This window comes from Pieris napi, chromosome 2, assembly GCF_905475465.1.
Source record: "Pieris napi chromosome 2, ilPieNapi1.2, whole genome shotgun sequence".
Classification (NCBI taxonomy): Eukaryota; Metazoa; Arthropoda; class Insecta; order Lepidoptera; family Pieridae; genus Pieris; species Pieris napi.
Window position 1 is genome coordinate 1,659,780 of NC_062235.1, and position 13,761 is coordinate 1,673,540.

The 13,761-nt window shown below is 33.2% G+C and overlaps 1 protein-coding gene across 2 annotated transcripts in view; it reads left to right on the plus strand.

Annotated features, from left to right (window-relative positions):
* The first annotated feature begins 4,207 nt into the window (after positions 1–4,207).
* LOC125062917 (proton-coupled folate transporter-like) overlaps positions 4,208–13,761 on the plus strand; it is a 28,828-nt gene continuing 19,274 nt past the window's right edge. For both annotated transcript variants that reach the window (XM_047669130.1, XM_047669132.1), the window contains exon 1: positions 4,208–5,422. In XM_047669130.1, coding sequence (XP_047525086.1) covers positions 4,450–5,422 — 973 coding nt within the window. In that variant the 5' untranslated portion in view covers positions 4,208–4,449. The remainder of the gene's footprint in view (positions 5,423–13,761) is intronic.

The following is a 13,761-nucleotide window of genomic DNA, read 5'->3' on the forward strand; positions in this document are numbered from 1 at the left end:
GGGTATGCGAAACTCGTTTTTAATTATACTTGAGACCGCAGCATCTTTAATAGTGATGTTATAATTTTTATTCGTTTATATCAAATCGTCTTATTCGTCGAGATCCTATTCGGAATCAATTTGCGTATGACCTTTGAATGAATGTCATCAACAGTATCGAACATTATAATATAATTCACACATTATTATACATGATCATTTAAACCATGTAGTACTAGCCTTCTGGGAAGATAAAATTTATAAATGAATCATCCGGATCATATCTATCTGCAGGAGGATGAGATAGTTCCTTTTATTAGGCAAATTTAAAAGTGTTATTGTGGCACAGCCCTAGCATGGCCATGAGCTATTATTTTATTTAACTAACCATAGATTATAACATATAATAAAAATATATTAAAAGCATCAAACTATGTGTACTTAATCGAGAGTTCCGTATATACCTATTGTAAAAGAGTTTTGATAATAAAATATTAAGTTACTTTGATACCTACTCCAAGATTTTGATTAAAATACTTTAACTATAAAGGTTTCATGTACCAATATTAATCAAACATATTTCAGCATGATGACGTGAATACAACGTGTGAATTGATGTAGACTGCAAATCTCAAGTATATAATTGCTACTGTACCATCATAGATTCCGTTCTAACTTTCCGTTTTAACTTTTAATTTAAGTGAGCAATTAATATAAGTTCCTATTCATTCTGATATGAATATGCCAAATAATGTATTTTAGAACCCATTTGTAACATCACTAGATAAATCCGGTACTTAAAGTGATGTGGGACACTACTTCTTTTGATACTTAGCGATACTCTCATAATATATATAGTACCCCTCCGACAAAGACTAGAAAAACCTCACTGCAGTTCCTTCACTACCTTACATTTCATAACTATTCATTATTAAATCGTCTACAAGCATTATACAACGACTTTTTCATAACTTCTATCGCGGGCCTCGAGCGTGGAGACCGAATCCAGAAATTCCGTAACGAAAAAAACCTTACGCGTTAGAGCGGGACAGAACGCATACTGCGTATTCACATTTCTCTGACGAGATTGGTGCAGCCGGTGCGCGTTAGATTGAGACAGACTATAGAGGCGAGTTAGTCTGAGTCTGGTAGAGTGGTAGATTGAATTAATTTATCAAAGAAAAAACTTGAATTAATATAAAAGAAAAAAAAATACTGCATAAATAAATAATTAAAAAAACACAATAATACACACCACACGCATTCTCTCTCATTGTTAAGACTTTTCGATATAAAAATTATTTTGTATCCTTTATTAACAGCTTAAGTAAGCTATTAGGTTTGTTTATAAATGAATAATAACATTAACCGATTTCCAATACGTATTGTCTCTTTAAATTCTATGAAACAAAAATGCTCGGAGGCGATTTTGCAATCCAAACAGTGTTTGATTTTGAAATCGATGCGTGCGTGATTGAATACAACGGAACCCCAATCATCTGCGCATTCCTATGTGTACGAGTAAAAAACTTGCCTGGTGACCTAGACCTTTCATTCTATTTTGGATAAATTAATACACAGTCAAGGAATATTATGGCTCAAAGTTTCTACTTCTTGAATCAGCGAATTTCCACTAATAGGCTTACGTGGATATGTGCACCAAATGGCTGACGGCAGAACCCCCTTGTCACGTGAGTCCAGTAGTCCTTTCTGAATAAGAGAATACCCGGTAGACCGAGGCTGTGTTAGTGGGATGGAGTTAAGGACGTCAATACAATATGGGTTCGAAGTTGGACGCAAGAAGCACGAAATAGATAACGATGGCGAAATATACTTAAGGCGTCTATTAGTCCCACAAGGGCCTGTATTGATGATGATGAATCAGAGACTAATAGCTCATTCATCATGGTACATGATGCATGATGCCTTTTCGTCTTTTTTATTCCTTTTTCCCAAATTTCTCGTAAAATTATCTATTTACTACAAAAATCATTTTACAATTTGAATTATTGTAATAAGTCTTCATACGTATAATTTTTTTTTCTCCAACACCTGTAGACAAATTTTGTTGATGTGGCTTGGATGGCCTTGGTCCAAAGAAAATCCGAAATTTTTACCATTTACTGTGTTGTATTTGGGTTATATGCTTTCTAAATACTTTCAACATAGTTGTTTTCCTGTCAATTCAGAAAATATTAAATAAGGAATTTTTATATAGTTTAAATTTAAGAATAACTTCATTGAAATAATCTATAACAAAACACGTTTGAGAATGAAGCAGTCAATTGTGTATCCAAAGTGGGTTCTAAGAACTTAGCTAGCAAAAAACTAAGCAATTTTAAGAGCCCACTAAGCTTAAAATAAAGCCTCCAAATAGTATTGTTAATTGGATATACTTTTAAATAAAACTTCTTAAGCGAATACTAGCGACCTATTCGGTTGGACAATAGGTATATTTTTGACGGTTTTTGATATTTAGAAATAAATATAAAATATATTACTTAGGTAATCTAGGTAACTCTTTTCTTCTCTATTAAGGAAGGTAAAAATAAAACAACTATTAATGTCCTAATCCTTGTATCTTTCTTCTTTAATATACTACTAGTATGTTTGTCGTTCTCCGGATTTATAAATTTTGTGTTGTCATGTTTTGTTTTGCTCTGTATCATATTTTTTATTAGTGAAACTTTTTGTGGATACATTCAATGTGTTTGTTTTATTTTTTATTGATAGATGTATTTGTTTTGTTTCCCAAATTAATAGATAAGTGTATTTATATTTTGTAAAATGTATGTTCACCGTAATTGTCATGTATTTAAGATAGATTGTGATATATTGTTGAAAATATATTATGTATCTACTTTAATGAATAATTAAATAGCCTTCTAATAGTGACATTTTGTTGGTTCAGTAGATTTAGTCAATACATTTATGAGAATGTATTAAAAGAATAGTAGCTTCCATAATTATAGTACTTCTCAATAAAGACAAAATTAGTGCACCAACCACAAGGCTGCATACAACTAATAATTCTTTCCAAGGCAATTGTATACATATTATAAATTAACTATTAATTACTTAAGATGTCATGTGGAACATGGTGTAATGGTTGCAGCTCCTTACAAACATTGTGTGAAACAAAAAAGTCTTGACAATTAAAAAGAGTAACGTAGAGTTTATCGCCTGTTCTTCTCTTCCGTTATACAACCTTGATTTGGGAACTTGCAGTAAATGTAAAATTAGAAGCATTTAATATGTATATCTTTTTGACATTCATAAGTGTACATTGTGTTACCTAAATGAATAAATGATTTTGATTTGATTTTTGTATTTGTTACAATACAAATACATATTTCCTTTTTACAATTTTATTCTTTAAACATTTGCAAAATTCCAATGATATTAACTTGGCCTTTATTGATTGCGTCATCACATTTAGGCTTTAATCATAAACAAAACAAACATTGTTATATAATTATATGCCATATCGTGTGTGGTTAATATGAGCTACCAGAGTGAATTATTGTGTATTTGTAATTTTATTAAGAAAAATACAAAATGGTATTTGTCCTCTTAATGTAGATTGTATTCGCCAAAACGAAAATATTTTGGATGGATTGCTGATGACGTTTCATTCAAAACAAATTTAAAGGATTAAATTAAATTCGAATCTTATGTGACGAACCTCAATGATTGTTAAATGGTATTCTTAATAATATTCATATACCTATATGAAACAAAAAGCAAATATTATTACGTCCGTCTTGACGCATAACTTTTGTAAGGCGTTATTATTTTCTTCCTTTTTAACATAACTATTTAATTTTGATGCACCTTTAATTGTATATAAAATATAATATGGTAAATATTATTGTTAGTCTCTTGTGTTCTCATTACAAGTGCATAAAAAATAATTTCAAATGAGCAAAATTAATTACAAACCTTGAAATCAAAATTGCTTTTTGACTGTACTCCCAATCACTATACCACTAATAAAAAGAACATTACGCAATTTTCTTCTTGACCGAGTTTATGGGGAAAAATTAGAACGTGTTTCTACGTGTTGGCGTTTATTAGCAAAAGAAAAGTTCATGTTTTTCATATAGTACGTGTCCAAGGCCACCGCTTGTGGGAATGAGCAATATTGCATGGCTAACGCCAGATGAAGCTTGGGCTTAGAAGGCGCAGCTAACAGTATGGCCATGTGATAACAAGATAAAGTACAAATTAAACAGTAACAGCACCCAGCTGATAGGTAGTAGCCGATCGGAACTCGGCCACGGCACTCGTAGTGTTACAAAACACTAAACAAGTCGTCAATCGCACGCGCCGCTAATCAGTTTACGAAATATTTATTAACAAATACATAAACTGAATTATAATAAATAAATTGAAAAATTTATCTCAAATATTTTTTCACAAATTATGCCAGAAAACAAATGAACATTATAGTGGTAATACATTTCGAAAATGACGTTGCGGGTTGAAGTGCCCGGTGAAAAAATTGTGAATGTCGACACTTGCAAGTGTACTAAATCATTCAGTAGCGAGATAAAAAAGAGAGAGGGAAAACTCAGTAGAAGAATCAAGCAGATTATCAAAAATACGTGGTCGTTTCGATCCAAAGTCACCGTTGAACCGTACGTGGTATGTTATATACTCCCAAGCGTGCTTGCCGGGCTGGCTGTGCAGAATCTGTGCTTGGAGAAATCATGTCTCGTCAATCTGAACTACGACGAAAGAACATGCACCAACATCATGCAAGGGCGCACCAGCAACCTCACAGAGCAGGAGCAAAACGTCCAGAAAATGGTAGCCAGTATGACAGCGTGGAGTTTCCCTCTACAAACAGCCTTGCCCGGAATTCTAGCCTTATTTGTGGGAGCCTGGAGCGATCGCACTGGAAACCGGAAGACGTTCATGGTTTTACCAATACTTGGGAAGTTAATATCGATAATTGGAATCATACTGAGCACTATGTTTTTTCGTCAAGTCGGAGTAAATGAAACAGCTGTTATCGAAGGTCTCCCACCAGCTCTGGCCGGTGGCCGCGTTGCCATGACAATGGCAGTGTACAGCTATATCACAGACATTACTAGTGAATCCGAAAGGACTTTTCGTTTAGGGATTATAACGGCAATTTTAACTCTCAGCAGACCAATCGGTCTAGCCCTTAGTGGTATTATGACAAAGAGATTCGGCTACTATGGTGTGTTTACGGTTGCGTGCTTCTTTTACTTGACGGGATTCGTGTATATCTTGCTAAGACTCAAAGAGAAAACTAAAAAGACAGTTGAAACCGATAATAAAGAGTCAGTGTCGTTTTCTGTGAAAGACCTGATAGCAACGGTGAACGTTGCGTTCCAGCCTCGAGAGGGTTTTCGACGTCTCCAAATAATCCTAATAATGTTCGCGTATATGTTAATCGTCGGCCCTGTTCTCGGTAAGTAATTTTAATAAATTCTAAATCGTTTTAATGGTGTCGAAAGATACTGATTACTTCTCGATACCTAATACAGCGTAAACCGTGGCGAAGCAATTACTATTAATATCTTTATAAGTATATTGTTACGGATAAAAAAATCATCATAAATGAAATATTATTATCGTAAAAAATCACATATGCTCGGATCGCTTCGTTTTATTTTCTTTTTATGGCAAAACGTAAATACACTTGTTTCAGTGCTGTTTTATAAACGTACAGGTTTAGCTAGAATTCTTTACATGGAGAATGTTTTGAGAATGTAGATTTGTACATTGTTTTCATTACACTTTTAGTAGTCAAAATATATATTGAATTGTTTCTAGTGTGTGTATTTTAATATGTTATTTAATAAACATCTACAGTCTACACTTTTGATTGTAAAAAAATTGACATGCAAAATTTGATATAACGTAATTAAACTTTGGTTTTAAGTCATACGAAGGGTAACTTTATTAGGCAAAAATCGCATCAAACTTTTTCCGAATAATTATTATTAAATCGGCTCGAATACGATAGCGGAACGAGCCACTATTCCAATAAAAATCTAGTTCAAACTTGTGTATTTACATTATAATTATCACAGTTCAAAGGTCAAAAGGACGCTAATCTTATTTAGTTTAAAACAAAGTAAATTAGACCTCATTACGACTTATCGTGTATAAATCCTCGCAGTCATTATATGCACGTGTTTAATAAACCTTTAACAATTGAAAACTACTTCCAATCACATCTTCACGCGCGTGGATTTTGTGTATTCTGGCAAGATTCTTAGCGACCTATGCAATAATAATACATACATTTTAGGCAATTTACTCTACGCAAAAATTGAACATACTGACAAAGACAGACCAGTTTATAATATTTATGTAAGGATATCCCAAATATGCTTGATAAAGCAGCCAAATTAAGCTAAAATGGCTAAATATCAATCACAAACGTAGAGTCTCAGGTTCTTCACGCATTTTATAGAACAGGAGGGAAACGGGCTCCAAGCTTACCTGATGTTAAGTTATACCGTCGCTCATGGACTATGCCAGAGGGTTAGCGAGTGCGTTGCCGGCCTTTTTTATACCTAAGGGGTTCTGTCTTTGACATGACAATGGCTTCGAGCAATTACTTTGGTCTTCGCTATGTCTTTCACTTAATAGTGCCTCAAAAGAGAACTAATTATAAATATAATTTGTACTCTGACGGAGAATCAAATCCGCTAGGCATCACGGTCCTTTATTAAACTGCTTGAAATGAGGTTCTTAACGTTCTGTTCTGCGTTAAATGTTTCTGTGCAAAATCTTGGTATCAGCGTATTTATGAGGTAGAAAACGTCTTTCAAACTTTGTGAAATGTCTTTTGTTTTAAGAAATGTTTTATTATTTAAAATTCGAACCCAAACTCCGACTAACGTTTAATTTCTGTGTGATTCATAGATTCGTCTGTCTCTATGTCTATGATGTGTCATACATAATCGACTCTGTTGTTCTGTGTACCAAGCGGCATCAACATTATTGGAGTAGTTAGTAAAATTTACTTGGTATATCTTCTCTCTATGGTGTTGAGTCCTATCTACGTTTTGCAGTTCTCAATTGTTTTTACAAATGAACGAGACAAGAAAATGACTCCTAATCACCGTCAGACGTGTTTTGTTATAAAATTAATCCTATCATAATCACTAAATTAAATGCCGTTTTTATGAAACAGATATATTTTTGACAAGACATATTGACTTAATTAATTGACAGTAAATTTTAATTGTATGGAAACATTATTTTATAGAATTCATGAAATATTTAATGTTTACCAAAGTCAATTCTTTTGGATAATTTAATATTTTTTTTACTTAATTTAGTAAACTAGTTATTTGTTGATTAGAGATAACGCTGTATCTGGTAGATAGATAGTTCAATTGTAAATGTTGTATTGTATAAAAAAAAAGCTTTTTATGCTGTTAAGCTTACATGCCAAATATAAAAGTACAGTATTAGACAAAGGCCTCCTCTAAATCCAATTTTTTCAAATTTGTGTTGAATTTGTCATATGGGATTTATAGCACCCGCTTAGTATTTGAATCTTACCCGATGTTGTTTATAAAAAAATATCGGTGGCACTAGGTACAACCTATTTAGGTCTGGGCCTCAGATTTCTGTATCTGTTTCTTGATAATTTGTCAATCTAATAGTCAAGTAGGCCTCTTGTACCTGACACACGCCGTCGACTTTTTGTGTCTAAGGCAAGCCGGTTTCCTCGTTATGTTTTCTTTTACTGTTCGAGCGAATGTTAAATGCACACAGAAATAAAGTCTATTGATGCACAGCCGTGGATCGAACATATGACCTCAGGGATAAGAGTCGCACGCTGCAGCCACTAGGCCAATACTGCTTTGTTGTTTATACTCGCTCTAATACCGTTGTTAACATTAACCAAGGTAAAAAACGAACGGTCACATTCAACAACAGTTAGTCAATACCTGACACAGTAATAGAAACTTTTTGTTTTACGTAACGAAGTTTCAATATTGAAATGTAAAGATAAACAGTCGCATAGAAATAGATACTTTTGCATTCATAATATTAACATGGATTGTATTGTATCATTCCAGTATTTCTTGTATTACTTGATATTTAAATGAATGTAACAATGTATGAAACAATTATATGTATTGAGCATTATCAACGAAGTTTGTGAGAAATATCTTGATATATATTCAAGGGCTTTCTTGCGTTCTGCTTGATGGAAAGTTTGACAGGCTGAAGTAAAGGATTGTTAATACTTACTCGCCTTTGAATGCAATCTGTTAACCTAAAAGACTTATTGTAGATATGTGTTAGAGAAATCACATCACATTTAAATCATATTTTTATTACTCGTTTACGATAAAAGTATATTTTTTATATAACCTAAATTAATTTAGAAATCACAAATTGATTCGTTGGTGTGACGACTAGCTTTTGATTCTGAAAATTCATCTTTCTTTACGTAAATATTACTTTGCTAACACAACCTTGGAAACCAAATTCCGTCGTATTCATCTACAGCACTACAACATAAGGATCATTGTCGGATCTGGTGGATGCTATGTTTCTTTATAAACTAACAACATGTTACCTACCATATTTTGTTATAATTGAACATTTATGTTTCGATATTGGAGACGATGCGTAAAAAGCGTACTAACTAAGGCTTTTACGCTCCACTAAACAGAATTGATAGAATTTGCAGGGCCCGAAAGATTTTAATATGTTTTTTGGACGCCCCATTATAGAAAGGAGATTCTGTTATAAATCCTAATTTCTTTTGCAATGTTCGGTATGATATAGAACACGAGAAAAAAATAATTCTTTACAATAATGTCATCTACATAATTCAGAGGAACCACAGATCTTTATCGGTCTTGTTCACAGATTACATCATTCATTAATAATTTTAAATGCATAAGCGTCTTCTATAAAAATCATTTAACGACGACGAGTATTAATTTGACTTAGGGTCGAAGAAAAGAGCGTACCAATTGTTAAAAGGCATGCAGTCTGAGCTTCAGATTTCTGTATCTGTTTCATGATCATTTGTTATTAAAATAAGCAAATAGGTAATAATAACCTCCTGTGCCTGACGCACGCCGTCGACTTTTTGGGTAAGCCAATTTCCTCACGATATTTTCCTTCACCGTTCGAGCGAATGTTAAATGCGCACAAAGAAAGAAAGTCCATTGGTATCCACAGCCGAGGATAGAACCTAAGGATAAGAGTCGAACGCTGAAGCCACTAGGCCAACACTGCTTCTCCACTTTAACACTTTTTATTCTATCCCAAATTAGTTGATATAAGGGAATGATTTAAAAGTATAACATTTTTTGAAGCAGGTTTAAAGTGACTTAACATATACAATGCAATTAATATTTGCGTAATTTTCATATTAACATCGTCATGATTTAATAACCAAGAAGCATTTAGCATAACTATAATTCCTTCTTCCTTCTTGAATAGCTAAGCTAAGTAAAACAACTATTCAAATTACTATTGGTATCGTGCTGTACGGCATACTGTTTAATTTCTATCGTGATTATAATTTATTTATAACAATGAATACATTAATTAAAACTTAGAGGTCGATAACAAGTCGCTTATAAAAGTAATTTAAACAACTGAATCAAGAAATAAAAGAAAGACTATGAAACGAAATAATAATAAATAATTTAGACCTACAAATCCCGCCATTTATGTCTGCACTGTGCCACTGTCTGCACTGTGCCACTGTCTGCACTGTGCTACTGTCTGCCATGTACCACTTGCTGTCCTAAATCTCGTTTATCCACGTTCTTAATTGTCTTCTTTTACAATGTTTGTACCTTAGACAGCAGTTTAATACTTTGTTGTTCGCCATTTCTGTCTGCACTATGCCACTATCTGCCACCAGCTGTCTTAAATCTGGTTTATCCACCTTCTTAATTGTCTTCTTCTATTCTAATTATTGTATCTTGGGCACCAGTTTAATACTTTGTTGCTCCACGTTTCTGTTCCTCTTATGAGCCCCGTCTATTTCTATTTAAGTTTAAAGTAATTAATATTTAAATAATGTTTTACCGCCGATACAAGTACTTTTGAGGGTATATATAATGAAAGAGCCACTAATTTAATTGATATATTACTGAATTTTAATGAAAGCATTTGTTAAACTGCAACGTAATGAAACGTGACAGATAACGTATTCTATTATATTTATTTATTCAAAGTGGTTTAGGATAAGCTTATAAGCTAAACAATAATGTTATACAGAAGGATAAAGACGCAAGGAAGAAGTGGCTATTTGATAACTTCTTCGTTCCTTGCATCTTTGTAGCTAGTTACAATACAAGTTTCTTAATTGTTATAAATTATACAAAGCAATTGATGGTTTTTATTTAACAAATAACGTGCTTTATTTAAAAGAGTTAAATAATTTTAAATATGCATGAATAGGGGAAAGACAGAGGGCAAACGGGCAACAGCTCACCTAAAATTAAATGATACCATCGTCCATTGAAACTCAATGCCAGAGGGTTCGCGAGTGCGTTGCAGGCCTTTTAAGAATTGGTACGCTCTATGCTTGAAGGACCCTACGTTGATTGTCTTCTTGTGCATAATAGCGTTTACATTCAATATGTATTTTTAATAAACAAACAAGTTTCAGCCCACGGCTTGTAGATTTCGTTTTTTTTTATATAAAAGGCAAACGGGCAAGAGGCTCACCTGATGTTAAATGATACCATCCATAGACACTCTTAATACCAGAGGGCTCGCGAGTACATTGCCGGCCTTTCTGGCAACATGTTTTGCGCTTGTCTCATTCTTGTATTTAGTCAATTAAATTTAGGTAATGGAAATCACACTATTGGTGAAAATAAAAACAAAAATAAAAAATAATTTATTTGCAAGAAAGTGGTACATTTAGATCGATCAATTATAAAAATCCGCACAATCAGCCGTATAAAAATAGCCATGCAAATGTCATATTAATTTTCATTAAGTTTTATAATAAGAGCACACAATGTCATAATAATATGTTAAGCTATTTATAATTAATTGTTGTCAAACTTATGTTCCCATACATACGGCCTGCTATAAAGGAAAAAAAAAATAGAATTGCCTTTAAAAATTTATAGATCAACTTTAAAAATCCGCATAATCAGCCATATATAAATAGGCATGCAAATGTCATTTTAATTTTTTAATGTCATACAATATAAACACCAACACAATGTCACAATAATAAGCTAAACTATTTATAATTAATGTCAAACTTATGGTCTAAATACTCGCGGCCATACCATAATTGCGGCCAAACTAGGCCAGAAAATTCGTTCATTTTATAATATAGCACTAAATAGTAACAGCTGGTAATATTCCACCTGCTTGAAAACAATCAGACATAGCATGTTAATTAGCTCATGTTAATAATAATGTGACAGTATGCGTGGCAGATAAATATTAACTCAGATCAGATTGCGTCGGGTCCTTGTAATGTCTTCGTTTGAAATTTAGCACAAGTAACTTGCGTCATAGTGGAATCCTTTGTTTGGAAATCACCTATATTTTAAGTATTAATTAGCCCTCATTATAAACGTACTGGAACCTTAAATTGCTATAGAATATTTTTTAAGTGAAACTTCTTTAGGCGCATAAGGGTAAAATTTTTATGGAGCGTCATGAAGATGTGCAGCGTTTTTGTCGATGAAAAGGGAGAGAGGGATTGAGAGAGAGAGTGAGACGTGTGAATTACGTTCTAGAAATCCTATTTTTAAAATTAAAATTTCGTGAATTTATGAAATATTAGTATTTTATATTTTATGTTAAATAATTTTTTGAAATCTCAAATGACGAATTGTAAATTAAAATGCCACATTTTGATACTGATACTTTTGATTAATTTATTATTTGTATTAATTTTCGACACTTATTATATTTTATTTACAATTAAATTCATCAAATTCCTAACATCCTAACTCCTTTTCTTTCCCTCTAAGTCTCGGAAATCTAAAGTATTAGATTTGTATAAATATGAGCAAGAGTTAAAAATTAGTTTGCCAAAGAAGTTTCACTTCTGACGTATACTTTGTACGCACGCACTTTTTTTTATTGCAATAGGAGACAAACGGGCAGGAGGCTAACCTGATGTTAAGTGATACCGCCCATGGACACTTATATTGCCAGAAGGCTCGAAAATGCATTGCCGGAAAAATTATGTGGTAAATTGTCGTGTCAATTTAAAAACAAAAAAACAAGCACGAAATATTCGATAGTTAAAGGTTGTTTGATAATAAATTCGATAGATTATTCGATACCAAAACACTCCTTAGTAACAAAATTACTTATTTTTTTAATTTATAAATAAATACCACCTTAGCAAGTAAGTACATTTAATAATTAACATTCGTTTTACATAGCTTTGGAATTAATTAAAAATAATGGTCGTACTGACTACAGTGTTCTATACATACTTGTCATATTAATATATTTTACCTCATCAGAATAGTTTTGTTGAATTTTGACATATTACAAAAGGAATCTCTAGTACTTTGCCGGCGGGTGGAATTGGTACTACCGTCGCCTTTTTGAAATTTCTCGGTGCGTACAATAAATAATTTTACCATATCCAAAATCTCATAAAATCCAACAAAAATGTATATATTTTTATTCCTTGCATTATTAATTACAATGGCAAACTTTTAATTATCGAATGGTTCTGATTGCTAGGTATCTTAAAATATATTATATTAATAGTAAGGTAAACGTATCACAACAGTTGTTCCTAAGTTTGTGTTACGTTTATTTAATCTTAGAACTGTATTTTCTAGCATCTAGATACATTGTTTTATTAAGACATTTCAATAAATTATTAAGTCAGCCTGCATGACTTCCAATTATTCCCCTTATAATCTTTAATTTTTTAACTGGCAATACTAATATCCATGACAGCGACGCTCTTACCGGCTAAGAAATGTATGTGGCACTGTAACACTGTTCAAACTGATTTAAATTCGTTATTTTAGACACAAGCTATTTATTTCTGCTAGAAACTTCGTGGAAACCGGAAAGCGTACTGAAAACTGAGAATATAGACTGATTTACTCTTAAAGGGATACATAGAATAAAAACATAATAGTTTTGACTGTGGTGTTTACTCGTGTTTATTTAAAATGGACTTAGTAAAAGAAAAACAATTTGTCGATTCAAACCGTTGTTTGCTTTCAACCAATGAAACAATCTCTTTAGCTTCATTATATGAGTATTAGAGCGCGGCCACACGATGCGGTAACGGTGCGGTGCGGCGCCGCATCGCAATTACTTCGAGCTATAGGGTGCCACACCGCAACGCCCGTGTATATTTTGAACCTCCCCCACAACCCCAGCGCGCTTGCGGTGCGACGCATCGTGTGACATGGTATAGTAATTTGTATGTAGGATGACGTTGCGCACCGCTCCGACGCCGCACCGCACCGTTACCGCATTGTGTGGCCGCGCTCTTAATCTAGAAATTCTTCACGTATTTCAAAGTCTTCCTTGACTTAATGTCCTATAAATCCGCAGCGTCCGCAGTTAGTCTCCATCGCATTTGGTCTTGAGCCTCTTATTTCACCTCGTTCCAAGTCTCTCCGGCTCTCTTTGCCTCATCTGCAACTGTACGGCTCCAGGTTTGCCTGCTATCGCCACGCATCCGCTAAAGTGTGTATCTCAAGTACAATATTGTATAAATTTTGCTGATTTTCGTTCATATTAGCAAAAAATTTTGGAAATCGCCTATTTAATATAATTAAATTCATTTTAGTT